This window comes from Postia placenta (assembly GCF_002117355.1).
Source record: "Postia placenta MAD-698-R-SB12 unplaced genomic scaffold POSPLAscaffold_6, whole genome shotgun sequence".
Lineage (NCBI taxonomy): Eukaryota > Fungi > Basidiomycota > Agaricomycetes > Polyporales > Adustoporiaceae > Rhodonia > Rhodonia placenta.
This window is the reverse complement of record NW_020169837.1, coordinates 2321886-2340854: the sequence shown is the minus strand read 5'-3', so window position 1 is coordinate 2340854 and position 18969 is coordinate 2321886. Positions and strand designations below refer to the sequence as shown.

The 18969-nt window shown below is 55.2% G+C and overlaps 5 protein-coding genes across 5 annotated transcripts; 3 read left to right on the top strand and 2 right to left on the bottom strand.

Annotated features, from left to right (window-relative positions):
* Positions 1–568: 568 nt before the first annotated feature.
* On the top strand, positions 569–1745 carry POSPLADRAFT_1140607 (hypothetical protein; the record flags this gene model as incomplete). The annotated part of the gene is made up of 2 exons (XM_024485195.1): positions 569–1520; positions 1582–1745. The coding sequence occupies 2 exons, from the start codon at positions 569–571 to the stop codon at positions 1743–1745; spliced, it is 1116 nt and encodes a 371-aa protein (XP_024339938.1).
* A 5749-nt stretch (positions 1746–7494) lies between these two features.
* Positions 7495–11531, bottom strand: POSPLADRAFT_1142024 (hypothetical protein; the record flags this gene model as incomplete). Its single annotated transcript, XM_024485376.1, has 10 exons — positions 7495–8605; positions 9173–9255; positions 9299–9318; positions 9382–9432; positions 9566–9951; positions 10123–10489; positions 10543–10812; positions 10923–11099; positions 11157–11250; positions 11334–11531. 10 exons carry the CDS (start codon positions 11529–11531, stop codon positions 7495–7497), a joined length of 2757 nt encoding a protein of 918 aa, XP_024339937.1.
* Positions 11532–11849: 318 nt separating this feature from the next.
* On the bottom strand, positions 11850–13186 carry POSPLADRAFT_1141839 (hypothetical protein; the record flags this gene model as incomplete). The annotated part of the gene is made up of 7 exons (XM_024485352.1): positions 11850–11982; positions 12043–12102; positions 12159–12497; positions 12551–12677; positions 12727–12851; positions 12907–12990; positions 13038–13186. The coding sequence occupies 7 exons, from the start codon at positions 13184–13186 to the stop codon at positions 11850–11852; spliced, it is 1017 nt and encodes a 338-aa protein (XP_024339936.1).
* A 626-nt stretch (positions 13187–13812) lies between these two features.
* On the top strand, positions 13813–14993 carry POSPLADRAFT_1056504 (hypothetical protein; the record flags this gene model as incomplete). The annotated part of the gene is made up of 3 exons (XM_024480790.1): positions 13813–13880; positions 14485–14678; positions 14800–14993. The coding sequence occupies 3 exons, from the start codon at positions 13813–13815 to the stop codon at positions 14991–14993; spliced, it is 456 nt and encodes a 151-aa protein (XP_024339935.1).
* A 2125-nt stretch (positions 14994–17118) lies between these two features.
* POSPLADRAFT_1056503 (hypothetical protein) lies at positions 17119–17526 on the top strand (the record flags this gene model as incomplete). Its single annotated transcript, XM_024480789.1, has 3 exons — positions 17119–17205; positions 17254–17349; positions 17401–17526. 3 exons carry the CDS (start codon positions 17119–17121, stop codon positions 17524–17526), a joined length of 309 nt encoding a protein of 102 aa, XP_024339934.1.
* Positions 17527–18969: the final 1443 nt, after the last annotated feature.

Sequence of the window (18969 nt, the reverse complement as noted above, 5' to 3'; positions counted from 1 at the left end):
AAAACCCTAACCGAACCTAACCTAACGCCTAACGATTGTCTTGTGTTCGGTAAGGGGAATAGTTAAGCGCCTAACGAGCGCCTGTTTCCTTTTCGGGATTATTCCCGCGTTCCACTTCGAGTGGTACACCGGTGCCTTCGGCACCAGTGTCGGTGGTATCGGCTTCAGTCTAACGCCGATACCATGCTCGGCTTCATCGGCTTCGGTGAAGCCGGTATGGGTCAATCCCACGCCACTCGGCTTGTGAATCCGAGCGCTTCGGACTTTGCGTCAAGCAGGTCGGCTTTTAAGCGCCCGTCGGCGCTTTGAATCCGATTTAGCGCAAGCGGCTGTGTTCGCCGTGTCAGCATTCCACGGAATGGCATCGGCGAAGTCCGGGACTTCTTTTCCCGCGATCCAAAGGTAATATGCGCAATGTACTGATGATGACTCCTTAGTCGAAACGCCTGCCATTCCGCACACCGGGGGGCAACGTTTACAGCGCAGCGGCTAACGAGTCGTACAACGAAGTTTCGGAATCGACGTAAGTCTTTAACCAACCTAACCTTCTAACTTCTTCTGCTCTCAGATGGCCTCTCGAGGCTCTACACCCGGGGCTGCGCTCTCGAGGCTCACCCTCGAGAGTACCCTTACTCGGATGGGCTCCCCTGTCCCCTCCGCGGTGACGGGGGCAGTCGAACAACCCGCGGCTGCGGAGGGGGCGTCGAAAGACACCCTTCCCCTCATGCGCGCCGGCACCTTCCAGGAGGTGTTGGCGGCCGTCCCTACTCCATACAGGACGGCGGTTGAGGCCGACCTTCGGGCGGTCTGGGGCCATGCAGGCAGTCTTGCCTCTTGCATGGTTGCCAAACGGCAGTTGGCCCGGCACGTCACCAACGGCGCCGCGGGCAACCCCTCCTTCCCCTCGTCCTTCGGGGGTATGAAGGTTCCGGACGTCCCTATGTCCGATGTGTTTGCCAAGTCCCCGGAGGGGGCTGCGTCGCGCCAGAAGGTGCGCGACGACGTGTTAGCGGGCAAACAAGCAGTGCTCAAATCCGTCGTCCTCGCAAGGGACGCGGAGGAGAAGTTTCTGCATGGCTTGATTGACAAGGGCCGGCGTACAAAGCTGATGCTTGGTCTGATAAAGACCGTGTACGACCGCGATGTCAAGCCATTCGCAGTGGTACCAGGGGCGGCTAGTGGTGATACGTTCGATGAGGACGCTATGCACCTCGATGATGTCGACCTCGCGGTGGCCGAGTGGGTCGTTCCCTCGGCCGTCGTTAACGAGTACCGGCGCGCTCGTGCTGTCGTCAGCACGTTGATCGCCAGGATCCTCCAGTTGCGCATCGCTGAAAAGCGAGCATGGGAGGATCGCGAGCGCGCAAAGGCGGAGACGAAGAAGGTGGCCGACGCGGGGCTGGGCGCCCCCGTCACACAGCAGACCGTGCAGAAGCTCGTCGCTACGCAGGTCAAGGCCGCCCTTCGCGACAAGAAGTCGGCGAAGCTCGCGAAAGCGAGTTCTAAGTCTGGTAAGGCTGGTGCGTTAAGTCGTCGTTATCTACGGCGACGCACCCTCGCTAACGGTGTTGTTTCTGTTAGGGGGAAAGGCCAAATCCTCGGGCAAGGGCCCCGTCGCTGCGAAGAACAAGTCGAAGACTCACAAGCGGAAGCGCAGCGGCGGTTCAGGCGAATGGCATGGCTTCAGCGGGGAGAGCAGCAGCAGCAAACCTCGCGCGAAGAAACGTCAGCGTCGGTCGTCGTAGGAGGGCGTGGAAGCGGAGTCGTCGCCGGGATATTGGGTGCGCAATGGAGGTACGAATCACCTTCCTCATATCCTGACGCCCTGTTAACTCTTCCCCTGGACCTCAGGATTCGAATATTGCATACGCGCGTCGATCTCGACGTGATGGACTCAGCCAGATTCCGCGTAGGCATACATGTGGGGCCGGATGTACAGTTTGATACGGAATCGATGTACATGAGTATCTCGGGAGGACTTAACTATTTAATGCCTATGTCTGTGAACTACGGCGCCGTTTTGGCAGCGTATAAGGCGTTCATGCGCACCGTTCGATGGGCGGTGTTTTGGAGTGAGCGACCCTCAGACAAACCGTATGACCGAGACTACGATCTCGGGCGTGTCTCCACCCGTGAGCCGCCTGAGGCGTATGCAGAGATTGAAGCCGGCCTGTGGGACGGATGGGAATACCTCAAAACATGTCGCGATAATGTAGCGTCGAGGTCCGTAGCGTCCCAAATAGCCAGGGATCAGCGCAAGCTGTCGGCCCCCCTCGGCTTGGACCGGCTGGTTGAGGAGTGCAGGTTGAAAGGATACCTCATTCTGCAAACCGATAAGAATCTGGGCTCTGCAGTAGTCACGGCCGATTGGTACATACGGATGTGCTATAAGTACCTCAAAAACGACCGCGTTGTGAAGCTCACGACGCGTGAGGTCGCGTTTGCCAACGTTAAATGGCTTGCCGCGAAGCTAACCGACGTGCTTGACACGCACAAGGGAACGCTTGAAGGAAACCCTCAATTGAGCGAGTTCTTGCGGTCGACGGTGCCCTTGGCGGAGAAGGATGAACCCTATCTGCCAGTATTCAAAGGACTGCCTAAGGTACATAAAACGCCTTGGGCGATACGGCCTATTGTGCCGGGGCATTCGTTGGTCATGTCGCCCGCGGCGAAATTCATCTCGAAATGTTTAAAGCCGTGCATTAGGGAACGCCCTTACGTGCTGGAGAGCAGTAAGTCCCTCTGTCAGACACTGGCTGGCCTATCCCATACCCCTACTCGACGTTGGTGGTTCCTTAGTGGAGACATTGAGGCGTTCTACCCCAACGTTCCGATGGTGGACGCGTTGCGAGTTTCGGCTCAATACGTGAAAGCCAAAGGGCACCTCTCTGAGGACGAGTACCAGCTTTTCAAGTCTCTCCTCGAGCTTGTTAACCTGGGGATGGTATTTAAATTTCAATCGCAATACTACGAACAGCTGGATGGCCTGGTTATGGGCTTGGCGTGCTCCCCTGACCTCGCTAATCTGTACGCTGCTTCTTTGGAAGAAGGAACGCTCCCTGTCGTTTCAGATGATGTCGCTTTCTACCGGCGGTATCTAGACGACGTATTCGCGATAGTCTACGCCGACTCGTACGACGACGCGTTAGACATTGCCGGGCTCTTGCAGCTCGGTAAATTCAAAATCAATTGGGTGGTATCAGAAACGAGTACCCCGTTTCTCGACGTACTGGTGTATAGGGCACCGGAAACAGGGAGGATTGGTTTCTTCCCCTACCGCAAGGCGTCGAACCACCGCGAACGCATTCCGTGGGCATCGGCACATCCCCTAGATGTGAAACGAGGGACTTTTCTCTCGGAGATGTCCCGGCTAGCCTATCTCTCGAGTAATGTTCAGCATTACCAAGATGCCTTGATGGATCTTAAGGGTCTTTACCTTGGCAGGGGCTATCCGGTGAAGGTGATTAGTCGTTGGCTGCGGTCAAACGTCGCCAGACTGTGGGTGAACCGGTATACCACTGGGAGCACTAGCTCATCCGAGCAAGCGGTCTGGGTGATTAAAACGACATTCAATCCTGCACTGAGTGCGTTTAATGTTCACGAACTGTGGGACATTATCAGAAAAGCGTGGTCTCAGGCTCCGGAACCTACTGCAGGTGACGCTCCTGGAACGCCAGGTCTTCCGAGCGGTGCTTCCGCTTCGCCGACCGAAGTCAATGATCCGTTAGTTGGGGGCCCTGATGTAGCTGCGGTTGAAGGGGCTCTACAAGGCGGTGAGGCACTAGGGGAGCAGGCGAGAAGATGGTCGGCTAGATCTGCTGGTTTTCTTGATAAACGTCTCCTCTTTTCGCGGCGCAAGCCAGCGAATTTTGGAGACTTGGCACGTTCTTTGTGTCACGCTGTCCTAACAGAGGAACTCGAAAATGAACCCTACGCACCTTACTATGGTGCCTGGGAGGCGGCGAACTTACCGATGGCCTGAGCTTCGGCTTGGGCCGCATCGCCCTGCTGCTTCGGCGGCGGCGGCTTTGCCAGTGACGTTCCGGCATGCTTTGGGTTCGCCCTCGGAGTGCTCGGTGTCCAGATGACGTGGTTTTCTGCTAACCGGGGGGTAGCGCACTGCTTGAGTAACGATGCGCTAGTAGTTATTGACCGATACTGCGAACGGGTCCGGTACCCTGGCTTCGGCCGGTGGGAAAGGCGTTTAGTAGCCCTTCAGTCCGATGATGGCTTCGGCCTAGGCTTACTGCTCGGCTTTGACGAACGCTGAGTGTCGGCGCCGTGAGGCGTTCGGCATTCTCTTGTACGGGGAGTGCCTGCTGGCTGTAACCGGCTAGTTCAGGTACCCGGACGAGGCTGACTTATCTAACGCGCCGTAGTGGCTTTTTATGCCATAATGTTTGTTTTCGATCCTTAGTGAACATAGGAGCAACCGCTTCGTTCAGGTGTTTGGGATAAATCGGCGGGTTCAAAACCCTAACCGAACCTAACCTAACGCCTAACGATTGTCTTGTGTTCGGTAAGGGGAATAGTTAAGCGCCTAACGAGCGCCTGTTTCCTTTTCGGGATTATTCCCGCGTTCCACTTCGAGTGGTACACCGGTGCCTTCGGCACCAGTGTCGGTGGTATCGGCTTCAGTCTAACGCCGATACCATGCTCGGCTTCATCGGCTTCGGTGAAGCCGGTATGGGTCAATCCCACGCCACTCGGCTTGTGAATCCGAGCGCTTCGGACTTTGCGTCAAGCAGGTCGGCTTTTAAGCGCCCGTCGGCGCTTTGAATCCGATTTAGCGCAAGCGGCTGTGTTCGCCGTGTCAGCATTCCACGGAATGGCATCGGCGAAGTCCGGGACTTCTTTTCCCGCGATCCAAAGGTAATATGCGCAATGTACTGATGATGACTCCTTAGTCGAAACGCCTGCCATTCCGCACACCGGGGGGCAACGTTTACAGCGCAGCGGCTAACGAGTCGTACAACGAAGTTTCGGAATCGACGTAAGTCTTTAACCAACCTAACCTAACCTAACCTAACCTAACCTAACCTAACCCTAAGCCCCAGGGTCCGCTGAAGCCGAATAAGATCCCCGAGCGCCCATGGCAGATCATCACGACTGATATGATCGTCGGCTTGCCAAAGTCTGATGGGTTCGACTCGATCCTGGTCACCGCCGACCGCTTCACAAAGCAGGTCCACTTCTCGGCCTGTCATGAGACCCTGACGGCAGAAGGTGCGGCAGACCTGTACATCCGCGATGTGTTCAAGCATCATGGGGCCCCGGCCAAGGTCATATCAGACCGAGGGCCCCAGTTCGCTTCGAAATATCTCCATGCGGTGTATAAGGGACTGGGAATCGAGCCGGCGCTGTCCACGGCATTCCACCCTCAGACGGACGGCCAGACCGAGCGCTGGAATCAGGAGATCGAACAGTACCTGCGTGCTTTCACAAGCCACAGGCAGGATGATTGGGCTAAGCAGTTGCCGCTCGCGGAATTTGCACTGAACAACCGAGTTCACTCCGCGACCGGGCACTCCCCTTTCTACCTGCATCAAGGGTACAATCCTGAGATCCAAGTGCGGATCAATCCGATGTCCGCAATGCCCGCTGCCGCCAATCGGCTTAAAATCTTGAAGGAGATTTGCGACGATACTCGCTCTGCGCTTGAATTGTCAGCCGAGCGCATGAAAGTGTACTACGATAAGCACATGCAACAGACACCGGTCTTCGCGCCAGGGGACAAGGTCTGGCTTGATGCCCGGAACCTTAAGCTGAAACAGCTGAGCAAGAAGCTCAGTCCTAAGCACCTCGGGCCGTATACCGTGCGACGAAAGCTCGGAGACCTGGATTACGAATTAGTCCTACCGAAGTCGGTGCCGGTGCACCCGGTGTTCCATGTCTCCTTGCTAAGCAAGTACACGCGTAGCGATATCCCGGGCCGGGAGCTGGAGGAGCCGCCTGCAATCGAGGTTGAGGGCGACGAGGAGTACGAGGTTGAGCGGATCAAAGATTCACGAATCTTCCGGCGTCAGCTGCAGTACCTCGTCAAGTGGAAGGGTTATGACGACTCGCATACGTCATGGGAACCGGCGCGCAATGTTGCGAATGCGCCGGCCCTCATAGCCGACTTCCACCAGAAGAACCCGAATGCCCCTCGCCGCCTCAACGCTGCTACATTTGGTGGTCTCAACTTCCAGCCGATGCCTTTGCCGCTGACTGAAGCACGCTGCCGCTCCGGGTGGGAGATGGGCAAGGGCGCCTCGCATGAGGTCATGCGCCGTTGAGGGGGGGGTAATGTCACGACTTGGTACGGCGTCTAGCCGTTTTTTTTAATTTTTCCTTTTCGCGGGCTCGAACCCGCGACCTCTGTACTACCTGCCTGATATGGACACGTCGTTATCTACTGTACGATAAAATTAGATAGGACAGCAGCGCACGGCACAGCTCGGGCTCCGCTGACACAGCCGCTCTGACTCACCGGCCCCCGGGGCCGCGTCGGCATGCTGTGCACGGACCAGCTGCGCACGGACCAACGCGCACAGCCTGCCCTTATCTTCCCCTGTATATAAGCCAGCCTCTGCTGCCCTAGGGACCTCAGTTTCGACCTTTTGTCCCTAGGTCAGTAAGCCCTCCATTGTATTCTTCTCTTACCTTACTAACTAATATATTACTTGTCCCTAGCCTTAGGTTTGAGCCTAGCTCACCATCGCTTCGGTAAGATAAGTCGAACGCCCCCAGCATTTTGGTTTTCCCCTGTCGCTCGACCCTAAGTCGCGACAGTTCCTGTATATAATGTCGTAGATACTAGAGAGAGTTAAAGCGACCGGCTGTCCCCCACTGTGCAGCAGTGCAATGTACTCGAGGTGCACTCACCTGAAGTCTCCGATGTATTTCAAGTTGCCCTTCCGCATGTTCCATACGACTTCCTCAATTGCTCAAGCAATTCGCTTAGCCTGATGCCTTGCCTCGCCCAGCGAAAGTGTGAAGTTGACCATTACTTGCCCAACAATGACAGCCCGACGCAAGCAGCGGACAGTTGACTGATTACTGTGGTTGACTGACGAAGCCCAGATCTACTGCGTCTGGCATGCCGCGCATAGCTGTGTATCATAATGCTCTTGGTCACTGGTTTTCCATACCTTCTCCCGTCATATAACCTCTACAAGGGCATGTCCAGAAGCGGCACGAATGACTGTGCAGATGTATGTATCTCTCGTTCATTGCTAATCCTCACCTTAGAGATGGTACTCCACATGTTATAGACGCTACAGCATAGACTACAATTACACGACTGTAAGACACCACTAACTCAGAAATATTGGGCACTATCACTTTAAGCTAATAATGGACGAACGAACGCGATGAAAGCTGGATGATCATAGCCTGAAGGAACCACGGAGCCTTCAATCGTCGAGAATCAGATGGGATGGCTCATGAAAATGAGTACGAGTACTCACCCTGGCGACGGCGCTATCGCAGTCTACGCGGGCCGTGTGGGTTTTATCCATATCGTAATGGGAGGGCCGCATCAAGAGATGGACGTGGCCCGCTCGTGTCCCCTTGCGAATGTCGTGGTATGGCAGGCGTCGGCCCCATGCGCGCCATGACAGACTGCTCAAGCGACACAAGAGCAGTTGGGTGATCGTGGCCCGCCGACGGCGGCGGCGGCTGGTGGGAGGGATGCAGAACAGGCACCGTGCCGCTGGTCTGACTTGAATCCGCATCCGCCGCGGCGCTGCTGTCGAACGAGAACAGCGAGCGCGGTAAGGGTTGTCCCTTGAGTGCTTTCGCGGCACGGAGCACGGCAAGGCGGTCAGGAGGCGGGGAAATCGCCTGACGCACCACGGGCTCGGGATTGGAGTCGAGCGGGGCCTGATCGTGCGCCTGCGAGGCGGTCAAGGTAGGCCCGTCAGAGCGCGGGGCGAGTGTCTTCGGGGAGGACACTGTGCTCGCCTGTTTCGTCGCCTGCCTCTTCGACGCAGGAGGCTGGCCAATGTCCTCGTCATCGTCATCACCGTCTTCGCTGTCATCCTCACTACGCTTGCGTTTGCGCTCCAGTGGGAATGCCTTGGCCGCAGCACGCGCGCTGGAATCTGGATCTGCGGGCAGTTGCGCGGGTGTGAGAGCGCGGATGAAATCAACCATGAGCTTTACGACGCGCGTGTTTAAGCGGATGTCCGCCTCGCGCGCTCGCACAGCACGACGCATAGCCGCGATGCCGTCTGCAAGTTGCGCCAGCGTGAGCGTGCGCTTGTGCGCATGTACAAGTGTTATGGCACTAATGACCTCGACGGGCGCGACCTTCTTGACGTCGGGAAGCTCAAACGCGACAGCGTGCAGTGAAGGATCGCGCGAAATGCGCAAGAGGATGTCAAGAGTCTGGCGCGCGGCGCGCCAAAAAGTGGAGGGGATCTCCTCGTCGCGCGTGAGAAGCTTCTGGAGCGTGGAGACGCCGGGCACGGTACCAAGGTTAGGCCACTTCTCCATGTTGTACACGGCATGGGTGAGCACGCGGAAGTCTCCGCCACGGGTTAGGTCCCAATCAAGGGTGGTGGCGAGGCCATCTGTTACGAAATCGCTGACAAGCTCGCGAACGAATGCTGAGGTAGAACTATGGATTGCTTGAAGTTTTTCTGCAACAAGCGAAGATGAGCGTGAACAGATGTTCGGCTGAGATGTAAACAAAACTCAGACCTGCTGGTGTCAACGCCATGCCCAGTTGTACACGCTACGGGATAAACGTCAGCTCCAAATCAATGCTTGAATGACGGCCGACATACCTGGAACATCTCTCGCTCGTTGTCTTCCGAGAGATCCTGGTACTCTATGCAAACCTAAGACCTGTCAATGGGCTCAGTCGATATTATGTCGAATAGCACGTACTATTTGCTTGATTTTGAAAATCCTGATGTATCTGTCCGGTAACATCTTCACATTCTTGAATTTGCCAATGTCTCTAAGGACAAATTTCTCCTTGGTGAATCTAGGAAATTTATGGATGAGCCTGAAAGACATTTAAAAGAGGAAGGAACGGGCGACCTACGCGTCTTTGTCTTATACAGTGCGGTAGATAGTTAGCACGAACAAGAAGCGCAAGAGGGGCTTAGACATACAATAGATCTGAACATAGAACGTAAGTGACGTGAAACGGAACGAGCGGGACACATACTCACCTCACCGTCCATAAATCTGGATGTCGAGGTACGAGTGGATGAGCTGATGAGCTGCGCATGTGAGATACTGCGGGATAGACGAGCTTGCCTGCGGATCGATGTCATGCGTTGCTTGCCGTCGATACATATACGGTGCTCTGAGCCGTCGGCCCTGTACACAACGGCTATGTGATAATATTAGTATTACGGGAAAGGACCACGACGCCGCGCGTACCAAAGATGACAGGGGGGACGTAGAAGTTGCGGAATATCGAGTCTATGATGCCTGGGATAGTGTTAAAACAGGGTTTGCGGACCACGCGTGAAAGGCCGTACCGATTTGTTTCTGTTCTGGCCAGACAACATCTATATGGCGGATCAGGCCGCGGAGCGCGGAGGCATTTAATGTGGCGACGTACCTCGCTGGTAATCCGGACATAAATTGATGTCTTCGTTCAGCATTTGCTCTACACGATCCAAGGATGAGTAAAGGTACAGTACACGTGAAAAGCAGAGGGGCGACGCGCCATAAAGAGCTTGTGTTGTGTAACTGGCCGCGCGAGGCACTTTGAGCGCGCCTGTAATCCTGTAACCCTCGTCTGCATCGTCCTTGAGCTTTCCCGAGGCTCGTGTTGAGTGCTTTGAAGCAGAGAGAGGGATCTCATCCTCGGAAAAGTCAGAGTCGTCGGACATAGTGAAGTAGTCAGAGCAGAGACGATGGTGACCACTGGCTGTGGCAGTTAGTCGCGGCATCTTCCGCAGCCCTATGGGCGTCTGATGGCCCCATACGTCAACGCAGCAAGTACTGGTATCATACAGTATTTACAGTACTAGTAATAAACATAACCCCGTTTAGACCCCCGTATCGATATGCTCGTTTCGCTCGCAATAAAGTCAAGCGATGTCCTGCAGGGCCGCTCCTGCCGCGGCCCGCTCGATGCCTTTCATGATCGCATCCAGCTGTTTCTTCCGCGACCCATCCTCGTCTTGCTGTCCTCCGCCATCCTCTTCCTCGCTGTCATCCCCCGGCCGCTCCACCATGAATTCTGCCATGAACCGAGCGATCGCCTTTTCCCCCACCTCCGCCATCGCCCGCCCGCCCCACCGCCACTCAAAGACCGCCCCACCGTCATCCCCCGCGCCCCCCTGCGCCGCCCCCGGCCCCCGTCCGCGCTTCCCGCCCCCTTTCGCGTCTCCGGTACGCTGCCGGTCCAGGTACCCCTGCCGCATGAGCTGCGTCAGGTACGCGTCCACAGCCATCCCCTGGTGCGTTGAACGCGCACTCAGCGGGATTGCCGAGCCTGGCGGGAGGTGCAGCCGCTTCAGGATCGCTAGCAGGTCGCCTGTGCTCATACAGTCAGCGCACATCGGGAGGAACGTCGGTCGCGGTGCTCACTGTCTCGCATGACGCGCCCGTCGACGAGAATGAGCGCAAGCACGACATACAACACGCCGACCGCGCACACGTCGTCCGCGCGGTGCCATGCAATGATGCTACCGGTCGACCGCGCCCCCGCCCCCGTCTCCTCTACGTCGTACTCGTCCTCGTTCAGTGCCTCGTCCTGCTCAAGTCGCAGGATGTCCGCATCCGGCACGCATGAACGCTCGATGATGACCGGGTCCAGCAGCGAGCGCAAGACGTAGGTCTTGGTGCCCAGCGGCGCCGCTGCAAGCCAGTCGCGAGTCATAGCAGGTGGGATACGAAAGGATCGTGGTCGAAGCGAAGAATGGTCAGGCACACAGTCAAAGGGGCTCGGCACATAAGAGCACGCGCACCTCGCTTTTTCACGCCCGTAGCTTTGAGCAGCTCCGCATCCTTGTCCTTGTCCCCTGTCTCCCGCTCGAGCCCCGCGCGCGATTGCAGCTCGACGAGGTCCATACCAAATGTTTGACGCAAAATTTCCTGCGCGCGTCCGAGCACGACGTTGAACATGCGCGTGCTCGAGCCGAGCACTGCACCCAGACTAAGCCATGTGTCCATAGAGGATGGTAGAGGCCCAGAAAACATACCTTTCTTCGAGATCTCGTCACGCCTTAGCGGCATGCGCCGGGTTTCAGTGAACAGCGCGAGCCTCACGAGATCGTGCGCCTTGCGTTCGATGTCCTACGAACGCACTATCAGTGCTTGCGTCTGGGCGTTCTGTGTCCACCCCATAGAGGACAGTGGACAACCAGACGAAAACGTACGTCCTGAGCGTCCCCGCCGTCCATGGAATCATCCTCTCCTCCTGCGTCGTCCTCGTCTTCGCCATACTCTTGTTCGGCCTCCTCTTGGCGGGCGTGCCTGGACCGCTGCGACTGTGATTGCGACTGCGAGGCTCGGGGCTGGCGCGCCTGAGGTTGAGACTGTGATGGTTGTTGTGAGCGAGTTGTAGCCCTGGCCATTCTGGTATGTGTGCGTGGTCACAAGCGCAGAATGTGCCGAGGGCAAGGTGGGACGCGACGCGAATGATGGTAATGAGAAAGAGAGACGCGTGCCACCGACGCGTCTTGCTAAGCGCCGCGACATGCGTCTGTTCGCACTCGATCTCTCTTATGTTATGCAGACATCACAATCTTAGGCCTTTCATATACGTCTCAAATGAAAACTCGATCACTTCAAAGTCTTCTGCTCAATTTTAACTACAATACAGTCACTATTTGCGACCCAGCTTACAAGATAACAGCACTGTCCGACCACACATTTTAGTTCTCGGCGACACATCAGAGCCACCGCTGCACGACCACACTGTTGACAAGCCCTGCAGCCTCGATTGTCTGCGAGTTGTCCTCGAGGATGCGGCTGGGGAACGTCGTCTGGATAGTGTACGGCCGTGCGTTGTTCTCCGGCCGTGCCCTATAAGAGCCCCACGTCGCCATTAGTGACTACGATGTGGTGTTAAGCAGGAGTACATACGCATTTATAAAATTCCGGATGTCGCCCACCGTATGCGTCAGGTTCATGCGACATACCAACCTAAAGCAACGACCACAATTAGCACACTCAATCCGGGTGTATACGCAACGACGCACCTTGTCCCGTCTGCGAGCCGTACCTGGACGCTGGTCGTCGGGCGCGTCTGGTCCACCTCAAACCGCGTGTGGATGCTCTCCGGCGTGCGCTCCGACGTCGGCGCGGATGCGGGCGCGCTAGCACCAGGGAACGTCCCAGGCATCTGAGTGCTGCCGCTCCCGCTAGCACCTGGGGTAGACAAGGATGGAACGGGCGAGCCGAGACGGTGGCCTGCGCCAGAGAACGTGTTGGCGCCGAGCGCCTTCGGCTCAGGAGAGTAATCATCCTGCAGACGCTTCACCACACGCAGCTCAACGGGCTGACCGGGGGCGACGTTCAGAATGTGCGGGGGTGCGCGGCTTGAGTAGGCGTCAACAATCAAGCAAAAGGACAAGCACCTAAGCAGACCTACCCGGAGTTGATTTCCGAGAGGATCTGCGCGTTCGCAGGATCGTCGTAGCGCATCAGCTCCCCGTCCTCAACGCTGAAGCCGTCTCGCCAGAATGTTAAGTGGCGCACAGCGGTCTCTTCTTCCGGTTCTGGATACTAAATGAGTGTCTGAAGGTGCGCTAAGCGAGACCTGCGCACCTTCAGGGGCATTGGGATCGGGTATGTATTGGCTATCGACTTCATCGCTTCCCAAAGTGTGACCACCTCCTGTGAACACTGTGCCTCGGGCAGATCCCTCGGCGGGCGGTGGCGGCGGACCGGCTCTGGGAACAGTCAGCATATACGAAAAGCAGATGATCTGTAACAGGTATAACGCACTCCGCAGCCCTACGGAGAAGGTCACGGACTAGGTTCCCACCGGGGACGGCAGCAGGCCGATCGGGGTTCTGAATGGAGATCCCACTAAGAGGTGGTCAGCCATGGGCGGCGACAGGTTGGACGTAGCGTACCTCCTCTCCCCGCCCGCAAACCAGCTCTCTCCTGGTTGTCCTTCGTTTTCGTCCTCCTCGTCATCGTCATCATCGTGCGCATGGCCACCACCGCCCAGACCACCGAAGGCGGGGCCGCTACCACCACCGCTACCCCCACCACTGCTCATATCGCGCAAGGTTGCAATGCGCGGGCCTCCTGAGCTACTGCGGCTGCTGTTAAGCTGTTAGAGATGAGGGAGTTCGTAACGCGGCCATCACTAACTCGGATGAAGACGAAGGTGTGCTCCAGCCACCGATGCGACCGATCCTCGGCGGGGTGTTGGAAGGACGGGTCCATCCTCGCGCGGGACGAGAGTTATCGCCAGACATTTTCTCAGTAAGCTTGGGAGTGTATTGTAAGAGATATACGTGATGAGAGTGCGGAGGAGGGTCAAACGCGCGACGAGCGCTGGACTCGCCTGGGTGACGCGTCGGGCACGTGCTCCGCGTGAAGACGATTATACATGTCAATTTCCGCTGGCTCGTGTACTACACACCTTGATTATATTCGCAATTTTGAGACAACTGTCTATTTGACTCAAAGATACTCGGCACGTCAGAATCTAAACTTACTCTTTAAAGACCTACACGTATAGGCTCTCAGTACTGATCAATAACGCGCTCTCAGTACTGATCAATAACGCGCTCTCAGAAGAGTCAATGCACATGCACTCGTCAGCTCTTGGACCTCAAGGACACATTCACTGCGGCCCTCTGCGTTCCACATGCTCCAGCTTCTGTGGACATTCATAACATGGAATGCTTCGTCGCTGGATGGGGCGTCTACTCGGAGAGGCTTCCATCACTGCCCCTTCAGACTAGGTGCGCCCAGTCTTCTTGTGCGATTGACATGTATATAGTGACAAGGATCAAAAGGGAGTAAGAATCAGTTTTCGGTCAGTAGCAGAAGTGCAATTTGTCAGGCAGCAGGACCTGCACGCAAAGCTTGACAAGATCCGCGATGAGCTCATACGCAGGCCCTTGCTGCTAGTATCTCTTTGCATCTCGAGGTCGCTGAAGTGACTACCGCCAAATCCGCTACGTGGATCATCCGGCATTCTCTGTCACAGCCTCGCACGTCTTCCACCGCTGGCGCCGCGCCTGCGATCTGGACGCATCTCAATGTCAGAAAACAAGCCCAAGTCCTATCTTACCATCTACCTCGAACGCGCTCGACGCCATTCCGTCCACATCATCCTGCACTGTATTCACGCGGGCCACATGAACCAGCGGGAAATCAAGTGCGATGACCGCTGGCCCACTCTCAAAGAGCAGATACAATCTCCCCCATGTCGATCGCTGGCGGAGACTTTCCGTCTTTTCAAACTATGTGTCACTTATCATGAGCATTGTCAAGCATATACGGCAACCGTCCTCGACGCGCTTGCAATCCGTTTAAATCCACATCGCCGTCCGTACTTTCCAGCTTGTCTCTGAGCGACTTTGTCTTCCGTGAAGACATCGACAATGAGGAGGTTCCCATCACTACCCTCGCGCTGCGCTATTCCGCGCCGGACCAGGTCGGAGTTGTGCACAAAACCATCCCTGCATTCGTCTCGCCCGCACTCGCATCTATGGAGCTTTCGCGTTTCAGCTTAGAGCACGTTCACTCGCCGATCAGTACGCTGAAAACCAGTACCGCGCCGACATGCTTTCCACGCGTATCCGAGCTTATGACGCAGTGACTCGGCCATTGTGCCACTGTACAATACGCCCTTGTCCCTGGTTGCTGCGTTTCCAGCGCTTGAGCACTTTGCACTCATCTACACACCTGTCATCCTGCTCGACTTTGTCATCGCCCACGCACAGGCCCTGTGCGACCCATCTCTTCTTTCGCGCACACCTTTCTGGCAATATCTCACGAAGCTCGCGTTCGCGACAAAGTCGGCGGATGTCGTCGGCCCACAGTACCTTCGCGATGCTATTGAACGTTGACAGGAAGTCGAGCATCCCATCACGGTGGTGCGTTTTGGCGAGAGGTCCGTTATCAGGTTTAGTGAGGTGGAATGGCTGCGCAAAAATGGTAGGCTCGATGTGTTCGACGGATCGACGGGTGAACACTTCTGAGACGCGGAGAGCACGGTTGATCATGGACCGAATGAGGTAACGAGATGCCAGGCGCGCCCGCTTTCCTCAGCTGCCAGTTGGCTGCTGGCGCTGAGCATCCTCAGCTATGTCAACTCGCTTACCCTCTATCCTCCTATAGGCTATGGGATATACGTTAGCGCCTATGCTACAGCCGGGTATTTTCTGATGCGGACGTCAGTTGATGTGAGGCTCACTGCAAAGCCTAATAGAACATACACTTTCGCAGCACGCTTCGATGTTCAAGTTGTCCTTACGTTACCAAGCTATAGATCTCCTATCCCATCGCCCCAGCTGGCGGTTGTAGTCGAGCCCTCACATGTGGTTTATCTGCTGTAGTGTGCTTACATGTGACCGTGGTCTCAACACAAGAATGAAGGTCTCTAAGAGGGGACATTCGTTGAATGTAGGTAGGACATTAGGACGGCCGATGCGCAGAGCGTTACTATAGGCGCTTATGGGTGCACGATCAGGATCAACCTTGCTTTATGACCACCTCACCGCTGGCACGCATTGACATGTAGTTGAGGTCCAGCAAACAAGTTCCCGTACATATGCGAATATTCAAGCGTGCCCGAAGGCGACGATGCCAGAGCAGCGAACGTTCGCTAGGCGAGTAATACAGCATCAACATTCTTATTTTTAGAGAAATCCAGCGAGATACATTGTGAGGGTGAGTCAAGTCTTATGGAGCGAGGACGCCACGATCGGGGAGAATGTCGTACTATCTCCCGTTGCAGGGCATGTCAGACAGAACGAAGCAGCTCATCCACAAATCTCAACATGTGTCCTACGAATGATACAATTTTGTTGAATATGTGAATGGTGCTTCTCTTACAACATTGCATGCGTCTGCTGACCTCGCTAAGTCCCACTTCCCCACTTCCTACCCGTCAACATATCGATTTTTGTAAGAACGTGCTATTCAATACACGCTGATCATTACGTTCCCTTTGACAGCGGACCTACCATCACGAAATTACCTGATATGGCGCACCACGCTTTTTGCGTTCCCCATGAGTTACGATACCACCTTCCAGCATCTTTTAGTGATATCACAGGTGAGAGTGAAGAGTGAAGATACACGCACGGCCGTGCGTTCTCGCCTGTTGTGATTTGGCTTCCCCACAGCGTGAAATATTCCTCAATTGTAGCACAAAGACCAAAATGCTACCACCTACGTTTGTGAGCATTATTCGTCACGCAAACGCAAACAGATTTCTCACGTCATTTCCCTCAGTGCTAGCCGTCTTTGGCACCGAGTTGCACGAGTGGACGAACTGCTCCATCCTACGTAAATATAGCAGCTTCAGGAGAAATCAGAACAGCCTCAATCAAGAAACTCGCGAGCAATCCCAATTGTTTACCTGGACACCATGACGCTGTCCTTCTTCTATTTCGTCATCTTCCCCTCATGGCTGTCTGTGAGTCCGGCGCTCACATCGATATCGCAATCAGCGGACAAACTCGTGCTTCAGGCGTGAGTGTCCAGCGCTGGAAATAGGCGAGTTCTATGTTTCACCTAAAGGTATTCTTCTTTTGCGCTCGACTATGCCACATTTACTTGTGTTTCACTTGACGAGTCTGGTCTAGGTCTTACGTGGGGTAAGTCGGTTCATGTTTTCACAGTATGCGCTATACAATTCGCGCGTCCCAAATCATACTCTACTCTTGGTTCGGTGTTCTACATTGCAGCCTGCATGCTCGCACTGCTTTCGCGCCGTAGCGACCCACCTGCGGTCCCAAATAGCCCTCGCCAATCAACGTTACGGTCTGTATCACTGACGACATGCCACATTTTGACTGTGCTGTGGACGTACAAGGACATCTGCACTTACCCGCGCTCCCGCATAATCGCAGCGCCTCGGTCCGCTCGTGGTCTCTACTTGTTTTTAATGCTGCATTCCCTGCGTCAGCTGCTCTGGCATCGTGCTCTCTTCCGTTCACTCTCCCCTTCTCGGCGTCAACTACTGCAATGGCGACTCCGCCTTTTGATCAGCGCAATAATCAGCATCCTATGCCAGATGTCATTCTATCTCTCCCTCTGCGCACCAGTAACTTAGTGAGTCAATATCCGGACATCCTGAGTTGTGTTCAGACAGGTCTGCAGCACCATCACTCCGCCGAAGACGGTGTCAGCGACCATGAGTCGAGCGACTTTGAACTTACCGACGACGAATCGAGTGACGGCAGGTCCTCCGTCGAGGTTCGTAGTGCTTCCCTTTCTCGACTAGCAAGGATTGTACGTCTCGAACAGGCTGAAGTCGACTCTGAAGAGTCCGTCGATGGAGGGAGCGACGAAGATAGCGACGATGAAGGTGATGATGCCATGGACTGCGTTGACGAAAGTGACTACGGGGAACCCATGGACGTAGACCCTTGAAGAGATTCCCCACGGCCGTTGTAGCACACTTCGATTCGTTTATTCTCTTTGATTGCCGAGCTCACCATCCTAATCCTTAGAGGACGCCGTTGAAAGTGCACGGTGTGGGAGGGATGGTAGCAGCGAACGTCCGTAGTTGGTCGAAGGGTGTTGTGTGACTGTAAGCTAGCTAGAACTAAAGAATATAATGTTATGGCCGCAATTGACTGACTATATGCGCGTCGAATGTACGCGCGCTGACTCTGTTAGATACCAAACCGCGATGCGTGTCCAAATGACAACGCGCGAAGAACGTTCAACAGCGACGCGTGTCCGAATGACCACGCGCGAACGATAGTGCGTGTCCGATTGACCACGCGCAAATGACAATATAACAACACTCACCGTGTACGTGTGACTCTCGGGTCACTCGTCCGTACCAGCGCAACGAGAGAGAGAGAGGATGAGAAACCGCGAGATGATTGTGATTCGAGGGAGAGAGGAAGTTGATATTCTCGACATCGACGCAGGCTTTTATAGGTACAGAGAGTCCTTGACACTAATGACATCATACGAGACCTGAGAGGAGCGAGTGACGCACATCATAACAATAAATCGCGAGAAGTCCAAAATAAAAGACATATCCTAAACATGGATGGAAGCCCCGTCCTGGGCATAGACAAGCGAGACTCGACGTCTCCGGATCGGCTCCACAACTGTCAATATCTCAGCTTCTCGAAGGTGTGAGTCCCCGACGCGCCATATTTACGTTCGCGACCTGCCGCCCTCAGGTGCGTGACGACGTCGGCACCAACGATCCACCTACGACAGCCGCTTCACCTCCCCATCGGCGCCGTCTTTGCAAGCCTTAGAGCTGTCAAGGGGGAATGGTACGTACTTCTGGGTCCTTCTCTTTGAACGAAGCAATGACAAACATATGAAAGAAGCGAAAATTAGAAGAAAAGAAGAGGAAGGGAATGTTCGACACCGGAAGGAAAAGAGACCGGGTCGCCGACGATCGTCTCCGGCCCCGACGCGCTCTCCTCCACCACAACGGCTACGGCCTCGAGATGCTGGTCACATGTTTTGAAATTGTGCTTTGTGCTAGGCTGTCGTTTGTTCCCGTTCGTTGTTCGCAATACATTTGTCGTTGATTTTCTGTACTCCTTGAGGTAATAAGCAGTTCGGTCAAGCCTTCTGAGACAACACGTTTCAACATTACAGGGCCACACCATGCAAGCCTATAAAAGCAGGGCAAGGTCTTTACATCTACAGTTCCCATTATCGAAGTGTCATTTCGAGTACCTCGTTGTATCCCTGCTGATCAGTTTGATTGAGCCGCATCTCCATTCCTTAGACAAACGCATGCTTGTATTGCCTGTCCGTCTTTGGTTCGTGTATATGTTGGCAAATGCTCAATTTCTTTACCTTCTCAACCCACCTCTTCGAGCCTTTCGCCGTTGC